A 13,610-nucleotide genomic window follows, 5' to 3' on the forward strand; every position below is an offset into this window, starting at 1 on the left:
AGGTTCTGAGATCATGTAGGATTGATTCCTGTAAGATCATTTCCAATGCTTCAGGATGGTTCCTTTCCATCCTCCACAATCCACTCTTCCCTCTCCCCTGCTCTTCTGACAATCGCCGTAAAAAGACCCTACTAGATTTTAAAAATACCAGTGGTAGTTTCAAAGACTGCGTTTGCCTGCTATTCTTTTCTGGGGACGTTCAAATTATTGTGTGTATAAAGCATTCCCAGCACCTTTGGCTGTCCTGCATTCAAACCAATACACAATTATTCAGTGCAGGCAGCCTTGAATTCCAAGTGCGGCAGAACACGCTTGCAAACACGAGTCCAAGGCAGAAAAAGTTTCAGGATGGAAATAATAATAATAAAAAAAGACTATTGGAACAGGCAGCTAAGAGGAAGAAAAGAAACGAACAGCGTTGAAAACATTAGAGCAAGGGTCTTCAAACATGGCCCTTTTATGACTTGTGGACTTCGACTCCCAGAATTCCTCAGCCAGTGTGCCAGGCAGAGGAATTCTGGGAGTTGAAGTCCACAAGTCACAAAAGGGCCAAGGGAACTACGGCCCCTTTACGACCTGCGGACTTTTAACTCCCAGAGTTCCTGGCTCAAGAATTCTGGGAGTTGAAGTCCACAGATCGTAAAGGGTGTGTGTGTGTGTGTCATAGTTGCCGACTTTGGTTTTTATAGCCTCGTCCCCGAGTGGTCTAAGCTTCCTTCTCCCACGCGGTGGCAGGCTCGCTCTATCGCGTGTAGGAATTGGGCCAGCCTCCGACCCGGAGTCCAAAACTAGGCCAAAGGACAAGAAAAGCGAAGACGCCCTGCCTGGGGAAAGGAAAGCGGCAGGGGGCACTCGCGAGACTCGGCCCGTGGGAGGCTTCGGAGGAGGGTTTTAAAGCGGGGGTGGGGGGGTTCGTCCTACGCCCGTCTCGGAGCCGGAGGTATGCGGAGGGACGGAGGAGGAGGAGGGAGGGAGGGCTGGCCGGAAGCCCCTCTCTGGGGGGAAAATGCAGCCTCGGTGGTCAGCCCAGGGAGGCGGCGGCGGCCCCTTGCCTCCAAAGAGCTGATCGCCTCCTTCCTTGTTGTCGCGTTAGCGCCCGGCCTAGAGCAGCGTTTCCCAACCTTAGGAACTTGAAGATGCGTGGACTTCAACTCCCAGAATTCCCCAGCCAGCTATGCTGGCTGGGGAATTCTGGGAGTTGAAGTCCACGCATCTTCAAGTTCCTAAGGTTGGGAAACGCTGGCCTAGAGTGACACGGAAGCGTGGGTGGGGTGTCCCCGCTGGCTCGGCGCTTACGGGACGATCTCGAGGGCTGGGAATTAAGCCGCTTTTTCGCCCGCTTTTTTTTTCTTCTCTTGCCAAAAATTAAGCATGGGTTTTGTAGTCTTGACTTGAAGCTTGGAGCGTGCCTGGAAGCGAGGGGGATGGGGAGTCCACGGCAGGCGTTCAAGTCAAAATTGACGGACTGTTGCGCGCCCGGAGTCTGCGTCGTAGGTGGGCGGCTCTATAAAATTGTGGATTTCTGTCTGTGTGACTGTGATTTATACGTATGTATCTACACATGCCTTTATAAGCAGAGACACAAATGTATAAGCAATGAGTTGGGGTGGCTCTCTTAAATTTGTTTTATATGTATGTATATGCATACGTATTCATATACACATACATAAAAACGCAGGTATAAAACATGAGTTGGGTGGCTGTATATGGTGCTGGAGAAGACTCCTGCGAGTCCCTTGGACTGCAAGGCGATCAAACCAGTCAGTCCTAGAGGAGATCAACCCTGACTGCTCTTTAGAAGGCCAGATCCTGAAGCTAAAACTCAAATACTTTGGCCACCTAATGAGAAGGAAGGACTCACTGGAGAAGAGCCTAATGCTGGGAAAGATTGAGGGCAAGAGAAGAAGGGGACGACAGAGAATGAGGTGGCTGGATGGAGTCAATGAAGCTGTAGGCGTGAGCTTAAATGGACTCCAGAAGATGGTAGAGGACAGGAAGGCCTGGAGGAACGTTGTCCATGGGGTCGCGATGGGTCGGACACAACTTCGCAGCTAACAATAAATATTTTTTTATATATATGCATGTGTAGGTGAGTGTGCACACATTATATGTGTGCACACACCCTTTGTTGGTTAACTCTTGTCACTTGGGCATGCATTGCATTGTGTACAATTGATCTTTCTGCTTCCTGTTGGTAGATCATTGCTGATCTCTGGAAGCCACATTCCTGATCTTTGGGGATGTCATCAATAAGTCTTGCCTGTGTATAAGGGTTTGGGTGCTCCATAGAAACAATCCAACTGCATTTCTAAGAATAGGATCCAGCCCTCATGAAAGTGGCTATCAAGTTCACATCAAGAATATTCACCAAAGATAAAACCATACAGTAGAAGAAGCAATCAGTACAAGTGTATGTCGGTCTCATGACAGATAGGGTATTTGGGTTTAACTTGTAATTAGTAAATCAAGAATCAATCATGGCTTTTGACTAAACAATAATTGGCTGAGTTTGCACAGCACATTAAGGGTGCCCAAATGATCAGCAGCACTGAAGCTATTGTGCTTAGCCATGCAATAAATGCTGTGGAAAATAAATAGGGCAGCCATCAGGTGTCAATCAAAACCTCCTCTAATCTCCTGGCTTGTTACAGGGTCTCCTGTTCACCACATCTTAACATTGAAGGTCTTGCCACTTCTAGTTGTTAGCACTGAGAATCAGTGTTCCTTGGACCTCTGAAAGGAGCTTGCCAACCCCATTTCTGAAGAGCATTCATTGATTTTTCCATAGGTAGCAAAATACAGAGGGACGTACTATGGCTACTCTCATTATATAACAGTGGAAGCCTGCAGGTATAAGACTCCCAGTATCCCTTATATTCCAGGCTTGGAATCAGATATGCTAAAATCAAAGTGAAAAGAAAGTCAACGAACAGATGGCAAAGGGAAAAGGGTTATTTATGTTGAGGAAGGGATGCCATGTCTATTTAAATATCAGTACCCTTGCATTATTCCTTAATTATAATGTACTACAATTACATGTAAATTTAACTTTATTTGTAAAATTTATATGCCCATCTCACTACTGAAGCGACTCTGGGTGGCTTACACAATGGTACGTAGAAACCCAAAATATCCAGTTTTATGTGTATTGCCTTGGTCCAAGAAAAGAACTAAGTCATCAGAAAGAACCTAGGAAATTATTTTTCCCTACTGGGAAAAAGAGCAGTTTGATCCCAAATAGTTATCCAGATACTGGATTCAATCCTACTAACACCAGCTTTGTGACATAACCACATGCAATTTGGAATAAATCCTGAGGATTAAGTCCAAAAGGGCAAAAGAAGTCTATGGACCTTTTTGAGCATCAAATAATAATATTGCCTGGACCTAGGCTGAATGCACTCCCAAATGCTGTAGGAATATACATTGCCCTTCGGGCACAAGTCTGGTTCGGACTTGTGCGCCCTCAGAGGGGTTTCTCCCTCTTGGATACGACCAGCCTTCTTTTCTAACATTCCCCTTGATGACGGACCCAATTGCTGGGGCTCCGAGAGGTGGCTGGGCTTAACTAGGGGCCTCGAGTGGAGACGTACTAAGAGGCCCCTGATAAAAATTTTAGCCGGTTATTTTAAAAGGTTAGGGAGGGGGAGGGAGGGGAGGGGAGGGAGGGAATCTTTAACCGGCACTCAGTCTGGACCTGTTAGAGGTCCCGACGGGACGGGGTCGGAGGAGGTGGCTGCTGGTTCTGGGAATGTGGGGGTGGGGCTTCAAATCCCCACGGCGATAGGGAAAGGCAGCAGGTGTTTGCGCGGAGGGCCATATCAACACCTGGGATCGCGCCCCCGCTATCTCCGAGCGGTGGCGCGCTCCGACCCTCCGGTTAGCACCCTCTTACCCGGGGATGAGGGTGATCAGGCCCCTGAGCTCAGGTTGGTCTATTTTAACGCTAGATCCGTAGTCAACAAAGCTCCCCTCATCCGTGACCTGATCGAGGAGGAATGTGCGGATCTAGCGTGCATCACGGAAACTTGGCTGGGCTCGGAGGGAGGGGTGCCTCTCACCGAGTTATGCCCGCCGGGTTTCCGGGTGCTGCACCAGCCGCGGGCTCAGGGCAGGGGTGGTGGAGTGGCAGTGGTTATTCGGGAGACTTTGTGTCCCCGGGAGGCCACCATTGTCCAGATGGCCGGGAGTGAATCCCTCCTCTTGAGATGTGGTCCTCGGGTTCAGTTGGGCTTGTTGCTTACATACCTGGCGCCCAGCTGTGTGGCAACAGCCCTGCCTGAGCTGCTCGACGCCCTCTCAGGGTTGGCAGTGGAGTTCCCCAGGCTTATAGTCCTGGGTGACTTCAACCTGCCGTCACTGGGAGGGTCGTCGGAGTTGGCTCGGGAGTTCATGGCTTCCATGACAGCCATGGGCCTGACCCAGGTTATTGAGGGCCCGACTCATGAGGGGGATCATACTCTCGACCTGGTGTTCCTGTCTGGACAGTGGTTGGACGATCTGGGAGGGGGTTCCCCGTCCATCACCCCTCTGTCATGGTCAGATCACCACCTCCTGAGGCTGGTTTTCCGTCATGCCACCCCCCGCCGCTGGGCGGCGGAACCGTCCAGGTGGTTCCGCCCCAGGCGCCTAATGGACCCGGATCGGTTCCAGAGGGCGCTTGGGCCTATACCTATCACCCTTACCCACAGCCCAGTCGATGCTCTGGTGGAGGCCTGGGAAACGGCTGCCACCAGGGCACTTGACTGCGTTGTACCCATGCGACCTCTGACCCGGCGCAGATCCCGTTGGGCCCCATGGTTCTCTGTGGAGCTCCGGGAGATGAAGCGTCGGAGACGAGGTCTAGAGAGCGGTTGGAGATCCAGCCGATCCGAATCCGACCGATTGCAGTTAAGAACCTTTATAAGGTCTTATCTTGCGGCGATAAGGACGGCGAAGTCTAACTACTTTGCCGCCCTTATCGCGTCCGCAGATAATCGCCCGGCCGCCCTGTTTAGGGTGACTCGCTCCCTCCTTAACCAGGAGGTGAGAGAGGATCCATTGCAGGGACGAGCCGAGGAGTTTAGTCATCATCTGGCGGACAAAATCGCTCGGATCCGGACCGGCCTGGACTCTGACTGGGCAGAGTCTGATGTGGAGGAATCAGGCGGTCTTGAGCACGTTATCTGGACTGAGTTCGACCCTGTTTCCCCTGATGATGTGGACAGGATCATGGGGAGACTGAGCACCACCACCTGTTTGTTGGATCCGTGCCCCTCCTGGCTAGCTTATGCGGCTCGGGAGGGAACACGAGGCTGGTTCCATGCAGTAATAACTGCTTCTCTGAAGGAGGGTGTCTTTCCTGCCGCCTTGAAGGAGGCGGTGGTGAGACCCCTTCTCAAGAAGCCTGCTTTGGACCCGGCTGCTTTAGACAACTACCGTCCAGTCTCCAACCTTCGCTTTCTGGCGAAGGTTGTTGAGAGTGTGGTGGCGCATCAGCTCCCTCTGTTCCTGGAGGAAACTGATTATCTGGACCCGTACCAATCGGGCTTCAGGCCCGGACACAGCACGGAGACGGCATTGGTCGCGCTGGTGAATGATCTCTGGAGGGCTAGGGACAGGGGTTGCTCCTCTGTCCTGGTCCTATTAGATCTCTCAGCGGCTTTCGATACCATCGACCATGGTATCCTGCTGCGGCGTCTCAGGGGGTTGGGAGTGGGAGGCACCGTTCTACGGTGGTTCTCCTCCTACCTCCAGGGCCGCTCGCAGTCGGTGTTGACAGGAGGGCAGAGATCCGCCCCGAGGTCTCTCATTTGTGGAGTTCCTCAGGGGTCGGTCCTCTCGCCTCTCCTGTTCAACATCTATATGAAGCCGCTGGGCGAGATCATTCGTGGTTTCGGGGTGGGGTATCACCAGTACGCTGATGATACCCAACTTTTTCTTTCCACCCCGAACCAACCCAGCGATGCCCTCTCCGTGATGTCCCGGTGCCTGGAGGCGGTTCAGGTCTGGATGGGGAGAAACAGGCTTCGTCTCAATCCCGCCAAGATTGAGTGGCTGTGCATATCGGCATCTCGGGTTAACCAACTTATTCCACCTTTAACGATGGGGGGGTGAGGTGTTACCCCCCGTTGATAGGGCTCGCAACCTGGGCGTCCTCCTGGACTCACGGCTCAATTTTGAAGACCACATAGGAGCCGTGACCAGGGGGGCTTTTGCACAGGTTCGCCTGGTGCGCCAGTTGCGTCCCTATCTGGACCGAGACGCCCTACGCACAGTTACTCATGCGCTTGTTACCTCCCGTTTGGACTACTGTAACGCTCTCTACATGGGGCTGCCCTTGAAGACCACTCGGAGGCTTCAACTGGTGCAGAATGCGGCCGCGCGAGTTGTAATGGGGGTTTCCCGATACTCCCATGTAACACCTCTACTCCGCGAGCTGCATTGGCTTCCGGTTGCCCTCCGGGTGAAATTCAAGGTGCTGGTTATTACCTATAAAGCCCTACATGGCCTGGGTCCGGGCTATTTGAGGGAACACCTGCTGCCGGCATCAAACGCCCTTCGCCCAGTGCGCTCCCACAGGGAGGGTCTGCTCAGGGTGCCGCCGGTGAGAGATTGCCGGCGGGTGACACCCAGGGATAGGGCCTTCTCAGTGGGAGCGCCTGCCCTCTGGAACCAGCTGCCGGTGGAGCTGAGGACTGCCCCCGACCTCCGATCATTCCGCCGGGGCCTGAAGACCTGGCTCTTTGAGCTCTCAGGCCCAGGCTGAGGAGAAATTTTTAATTGGGGTTTTAAGTATACAGGGTCAATTTAATATTTTTTTTTTAATTTGGTTTTTTAACTTTTGTATGGTGGATTTTTTAATTTCCTGTAAACCGCCCTGAGTCCTCAGGGAATAGGGCGGTATATAAATGTAACTAAATAAATAAATAAATAAATAAATAAAGCAGGCATGGCACAGGCAGCGTGCAATCTCATAAGACACACACACCTCTAAATAAAGGAAGTTTGTTATTTATGAACATTAACTATATACGTAGCCCAAGACAATTCCTCTTCACTCAGTGTGGCCCAGGCAAGCCAAAATGTTGGACATGCCTGATATAAAGGAATGCTTGGAGGGCCGGTGGTATGAGACCTTCACATGTTTAGTGAGAGCTAAACATGTTTAAACATGTTTAGTCAGAGCTGGCATTAAGCCAGGAAAGGATTATCCCATCTTTCATTGCAAAACTGGGCACGAGAGTAAGGCTATCTATTTACAGTCCTCTAATCCTTACACAAACCAGTGAGTTAATTAATACCTCCCACAGCTCTGGTCGGTTTTCTCAGAAGATCTGGTTTCACTTTTACTGCTGGGTGATTATTAGGTCTTCCTAAAATCTTTCTCTGGTTTTCCGCCTGTTGAGTTTGATTCCTGGTAACTACATTGCCGCATTCACTTTGTTTTGTTGGTAGCTTTGTGTATTCCCATCACCTTCTTCCTACTTTTTTTTTTAAAAAAATATCCAATCTAGCCTTGGGAAATACTAAATGTATTTAGTTCTGACCTTTCTGAGATAGCCATGGTTAATTACAGGTTGCTTCTTGCTGTGACACAATCATCCTCTCCTCCGTCCTCTTAAATATAGTTTTACCATGTTCATTTTGCTATTCTATTTTGTTCTTCAGACTTTTCACCATGAGTGTGGATTGGATTGGCTTTGGTTATGGGTTGGTCGTGGCTCTTGGCGGTATCATAGGATATATTCGCAAAGGTAATAGCAGACTTGTACGATGGAGAAAGTTATGTAATTGTTTTCTCCTGGTTCTTCTGTATTTTCTCAAATACTTTTGTTAAGTTCCGTGCTGTTTTGCAATATGTTACAGCTCATAAGATAAGAGTAATGTGTGTAAAAAAGATCAAGATATTAAGATAGATCAAACTAAATCTATATACTACTAAACCTCTTGTGTCTGTTTGATACTTTGTAACCTTCAATTGAGTGAAATGATGCATCATAGAGCAAGGGTCTTCAAACTCGGCCCTTTTATGACATGGACTTCAACTCCCAGAATTCCTCAGCCAGGCACGCTGGCTGAGGAATTCCGGCAGTTGAAGTTCATGAGTCATAAAAGGGCCGAGTTTGAAGACCTCTGTCATAGAGCAACAATTTTTGAATCAATGTATCTCAAATGGACTAATTTATGGAATATGTTACAAAACGGGAATCCATGTGTGCCATGGGATTGAAACTTGCCAGAGTTGTGGCTGCTTCATTGGCACCATGCGTTCAAACTACATTTCCCAATAATACGTAGGCTGCATGACACAAGGGAGAATGGGCTCCCTCACTCTCTTTCCCACCTCTCTCTGACTGGTAGCAAGGCCCAACATGGGAGCAGCCATTGGCTGCTTTGGAATCAACTGAAAGTTGAACTCTCTTAATGGTGGTAACCAGTAAGGGGAGAAAGAGGGACTGGCAAAGTAGGGCTGGCTTGGGGGATACTGGCCATGCCCCCAAGCCATCTTCTTTCCAGGAAGGAGGAGGCATTTGGGGAATAAAATATTGTTTCAGACATCTGTTTCTGGAATGTTAAAGGCCAGCTGGGAAGAATTAGATTCCTTTTTCTCTTTTTGTCTCTGCAAAACAGAAAAATGTATTTGACACCAATTTCTAAAACTTTCCCCATCCCAAACCATAACATTCATCATATTTTAATGTGTTCTTGGTACAACTGTGTTATTTTTCCACTGAAAACTAATAGTACCTAATTCTTTCCTCTCACTGACAAAGTGGCTTTATCAGCAGAATTGGAATAAATTTGGAAAGAAACAGAAAGACATGGTGGGAGAAACATGTGTCATGCAGTATTTGATTACAGAAATGCCATGTGCATGTTAGATTGGCTGAATGGTGCATATTTGCTCTACCTCTGCTGAACACCTAATTCCCACAGCACAGTCTCAGATCTAAAGATATTTACCCATGTAGTAGGGCTATATTACTACTATCCTTCTCATCTTTCATTTTACCTTCTACTATTGGTATCTTATGATTATATTACTTTGTTATTTGTATGTATACTGAGAGCTTCTGCACTGGAGACAAATTCATTGTGGGTCCAATTACATTTGCCAATCAAGAATATTCTATTCTATTCTTGTGTAAATCTGAAAATATCCTGCTTGAATCTCCGTGGAGCAGATATCAAAGGATGGTAGAACTTTGGAAAAGAATGGGGGCACAGACTCCTGATCAGATACTGTTCTGAAGAACATTAAGAAATAAATTACTAGTTAATGATTCCCTAACTGCATTTGTACAATACTTTTTGGGATCCTTTCTGTCCTGTAGTAGGATAGTTACTGTACATAGAGTGGTTGCTATAATTGCAACGTAACCACCCCAAAGTTAATAATGGGTTCAGAAGAAATCCTGAAAATCCCATGAAACCTGAATACATCATTTCAGCCAATGTCAATATTGGTGTAGATTAGTCACTCCTGTTGAAGCACCAGTGTGAGCACAGGACTATCAAGTCACTCTATCGTAACAGAAGAATGCAGAAAAGAAAGTGATTGGGATAACAAGGGCTAGAAGCTTCCGAATGAACTTATCCCCTGTTCAGCTTCTGACTGCGCACTTTTAAATTTCATCCTTGGATATTTTTTTTCTTCAGTAAATTGGAGTATTGTTCAAAATAGCTGCTAATGCTGCACTGGCAACAATTGGCGTAGCCAGAGATCTCCAGAGCCCCCCCCTCCCCACTGTGTATATGTATGTGTATATATGTGTATATAATGTTATTCTTGGATTATAGCATTCACGTATAAGAAATGAAACTCTGTCAAATTTAGTCACTTGGCATCATTTATCTTTTTGCTCTTATTATCTGTTGAAATATGTCAAATAATTAAATACATTTTTTGGGTTCCAAACATCAAAGACATGTCTTTCAAAAACAGAAGCACATATTCTTAAAGAGTACAATAAGACTTTTTTTATTTATATATTTTTATTACAGGAAGTAAAATCTCATTGGTTGCTGGCCTTTTCTTTGGCTTGCTGGCTTGTTATGGAGCATACTGGGTAACGCATGATCCCAAAGATGTAAAGATATCATTATGTGAGTATCCTACTTCTTGAAAAGAAAAGCTGCTTCTCTTTAGCATTTCATTATATATTGGAGTTTTCAGAATGATCGGAAACTGAAAACTAGTTGCTGTCATATGCATTATTTGTAAGAACAGAACATGCAAGGTAAAAACTTAATGTTGTCTATAAATTACATCGGTATTGCATTTAGTGTGGGAGGCCGTGATGCAACCTTGAGGCTTGAGGGCACTCCCTCTGCCTTGCTAACTTGTTAGTCTTCCTATTTGATTTGATTTTTTGAACTTTGATTTCCATTTTTAACTTGTACGTTTTAACTGTGTCCTTAATTCCGGTGTTAACTGTGCTTTTAGTCATATGTTTATACCTGAGTCACTTGATTGAGATGGGAAGTTATGGAAATTGAATAAATAAATTAAATAGTTTTTATTTCAGTGTTGTAAACCGCCCAGACTCCCTCCCTCAGGTGAGATGAGCAGTATAGAAATTAAAACAAATAAATTTAGTTTTGAAGTGTAAGATTGAGGTGGGTTGATTCATGTTCTTTAAGGATGAAGAAATAATAATTGGTGAGCCATCCTTACTTGTGCAAGCCTGCATGTATTGGAACTTTGAGGATTTCTCCATCACATGCATGGAGCAAGCTTCGTAAAACCTGGAATTAAATGCTTTATCTTTCTCATCAAGCCTTGTTATTGGCTAGGCTAGCTGGGATGATGGAATTTATAAATCCACATTTCTGAAGGCTCCCAGGCTGGAAACTAGGTTGTGCACTTTATGGATTCACCTTAGACACACTGGGTTGCCATTTAATTGAAGTCTGAATATGCACGTGACTTGGCCAAAATATGTCTGGATCACACAACAAGGTGTTGTAATTTAATCAAAATGCATTCTTTGAAAGGTACCCGAGCTATTTCTTGTTTCATTAGTGAAATTTTATGAGATATACCGTTAGTTGCCAAACAGGTTGTATATTTAGGAAAATAATTATGGAAAAAGAGATCACTGTTGCTGAGATGGAAAGATAGAGGTTCAGAATAGGCACAAAGACACAGTTTGTCTTGACCTCAGTATAATGATTTCTAATTATAAGATGGTAATGATGTAGAAAAAAACTTTTTTTTTTAATATTATGACATTTGAGTGATTTTTGTTTTGTTTCAAGAGCTGTCTACTTAATTTGGAATAATTTTAATTTTTTGCCATACATTATTATGAGAATATAGTTGAACCACAGTATAACATTTGCTAAAATAAACATCCTGTATTTTTGCCTGCAGTCACAGCTTTTACCCTTACCACTGTAATGGGAGTGAGATTTAAAAGGACCAAGAAACTAATGCCAGCTGGAATCATAGCAGGTCTCAGGTAAACTGTTTCTGCTTGAAGATGCAATCCAAAGCAGATGCAATCCAAAGTGGGTCATACTTGTGATTACAGTTGTGTACAGTTGCACGGTGTATGATTTTAATTGCCGTAAAAGAGTTCCTGGATGTAAATGGGACTGATTAACATAGAATCAGTTTATATATGATCGGACACTTGTTGTCATCCAGCCCTAATGATGCTATTTCTGAATTTACATTCTAGAGTATTCTATGATTCTGCAGTCACACTGAAATAGGGATTTTGTGTGTGTGTGTGTGTGTGTGTGTGGAGAGAGAGAGAGAGAGAAGGGAGTTGAGGATTTACTTTCAGGTATTCAAAATCAAAGACTTCAAATGCCAGTCATTTCCAGGCAGATTCAATGCAACCTTATATTATAGTGGTTGAGGCCCATCGTATGTGAACTGCAGCAAGTGGAGTAGCCTGTTTTAAGGCATATCTGCAGTGGACATGTACAACGTCCAACCTTTTTTGAGGATGAAATTTTACACAGGTCCTTGGCCCTGTTGAAGCTCTCCATTCAGATCTCTCTCTCTCTCTGTCTCTGTCTCTGTCTCTCTCTCTGTCTCTCTCTGTCTCTCTCTCTCTCCATACAACTCTCAATAGAAAAATATAAAATTGTTCATGTCTTAATTGATCACTCATTTCTTAATTTTCTTCTTTTTTTTAATACAGCCTGGTGATGGTTGTGAGGCTTGCTTTCCGGCTCATATGAGGAAAGAGGCACTTCCAAATGTCCACGGAATCATTGAATTATGGATGTCCCTTCTAAAAGATCAGCCATTTTGTTGTGATTATGATGACATAAAGGCAAGGTTACTCCTCATGGACTCAGAAATCCATTCATTCCTTATGTATGTGGGGTTGCATTCTTTAATGTTTTAAGTAACATTTTTTTTATTTATGTCTTTTTGAGACCAATGACTAACTTGGCCTTTTAATTATTATTTTAATTTGTGGGATAAACTTTCAGTGTATGCTTTATTCTCCCTGGAATGAATAAAAGCCACAGGACTTTTAAAACTCAGGTTTGTCATATATGGTGGCATCTAATAAAGTCATACCCAGTCCTGGATGATGATAATTTCATAGTTTAAGATTTGGAATAATACAAATTTATGTATATGGATTATATTGGGTTTCTATCTTTGTAAGCCACCCAGAGTCACTGAGAGTGAGTTGGGTGACCATATAGATTTTCATAAATAAAATAAATAAACTAAATAAATAAATAAATATTATATTTCAGTTCCATTAAAATATTAATAAATGTATTAATTTCTTATAATGCTAAAAAATTAGCTCCAAAACAGGTCTTGCTTCTATCTTGAAATGCATACAAATACCATATTAAAAATAACATTTTTAATATTTTGGATATAAACTCTCTTGTAAGTTGTTGACTTTCAGTATTTCTTAAAGTGATTTGCATGGGTAGCTTTGGGTGGTGGCCAAACGGGGCATAGAGGGAAGGCAGGAGAAGTGAGAGGGGGTCGGTTTCTGGCATGCCTCTTTTGTATATTAATATCAATAGCACTAAGGCTTACATACCACTCCATAGTGCTTTAGAGCGGTTTAGAGTCAGCATATTGACCCCCAACAATCTGGGTCCTCATTTTACATACCTCAGAAAGATGGAAGGCTGAGTCCACCTTGAGCCAGGATTGAACTCTGGGCTGTGGGCAGAGTTTGCCTGCAATACTGCATTCTAACCGCTGTGCCATCATGGCTCTTAATATATGTGGCACACTAGAAGTTGGCTCTTTCCTATCTTCTCCACCACAGCTGCCCAAGGTTCACTGAACCAGTCAGATTCTGCTGTAATGTTGCAACTTATGTGGGGTGAAAACTGTGCTGTGTCTGTCCACAGTTCCAGCCTAGAGGGTCCAAGGGGTCAGGAGGGGATGGGTTCCTGGTGTGTCACAGGTGTTTTGCCAAAACAAATGTGCCCACTTCCCAACTCCCAGGTGCAGACTGGTTTGTTCACATCAGCAAAAGTTTGCAACTTGAAGGTTCACTAGTAATGTCTGTAGGCTAGAATGCATTGCTGCAAATTGACAGGATTAACTTCTATAGAGACGTGTGCAAAATCACATATTAAATGGTAACATAAGAGAAATTTATTGAGTTCTTTTTCTTAAGTTA

General features: G+C 45.0%; 1 protein-coding gene across 2 annotated transcripts; it reads left to right on the forward strand.

The window, feature by feature from the left end:
• Window positions 1–878: 878 nt before the first annotated feature.
• On the forward strand, window positions 879–12,852 carry TMEM14A (transmembrane protein 14A). Of its 2 annotated transcripts, none has more exons than XM_081314882.1 (5): window positions 879–940; window positions 7,651–7,736; window positions 9,988–10,089; window positions 11,360–11,447; window positions 12,141–12,852. In XM_081314882.1, the coding sequence occupies exons 2-5, from the start codon at window positions 7,661–7,663 to the stop codon at window positions 12,178–12,180; spliced, it is 306 nt and encodes a 101-aa protein (XP_081171008.1). In that variant the 5' UTR covers window positions 879–940; window positions 7,651–7,660; the 3' UTR covers window positions 12,181–12,852. The 2 variants fall into 2 exon arrangements, with proteins under 2 accessions (XP_081171008.1, XP_081171009.1); XM_081314883.1 differs by lacking the exon at window positions 879–940 and adding an exon at window positions 1,371–1,494.
• Window positions 12,853–13,610: the final 758 nt, after the last annotated feature.

The sequence above is a fragment of the Vipera berus genome, assembly GCF_964194415.1.
Source record: "Vipera berus genome assembly, chromosome: 1".
Taxonomy (NCBI): Eukaryota; Metazoa; Chordata; class Lepidosauria; order Squamata; family Viperidae; genus Vipera; species Vipera berus.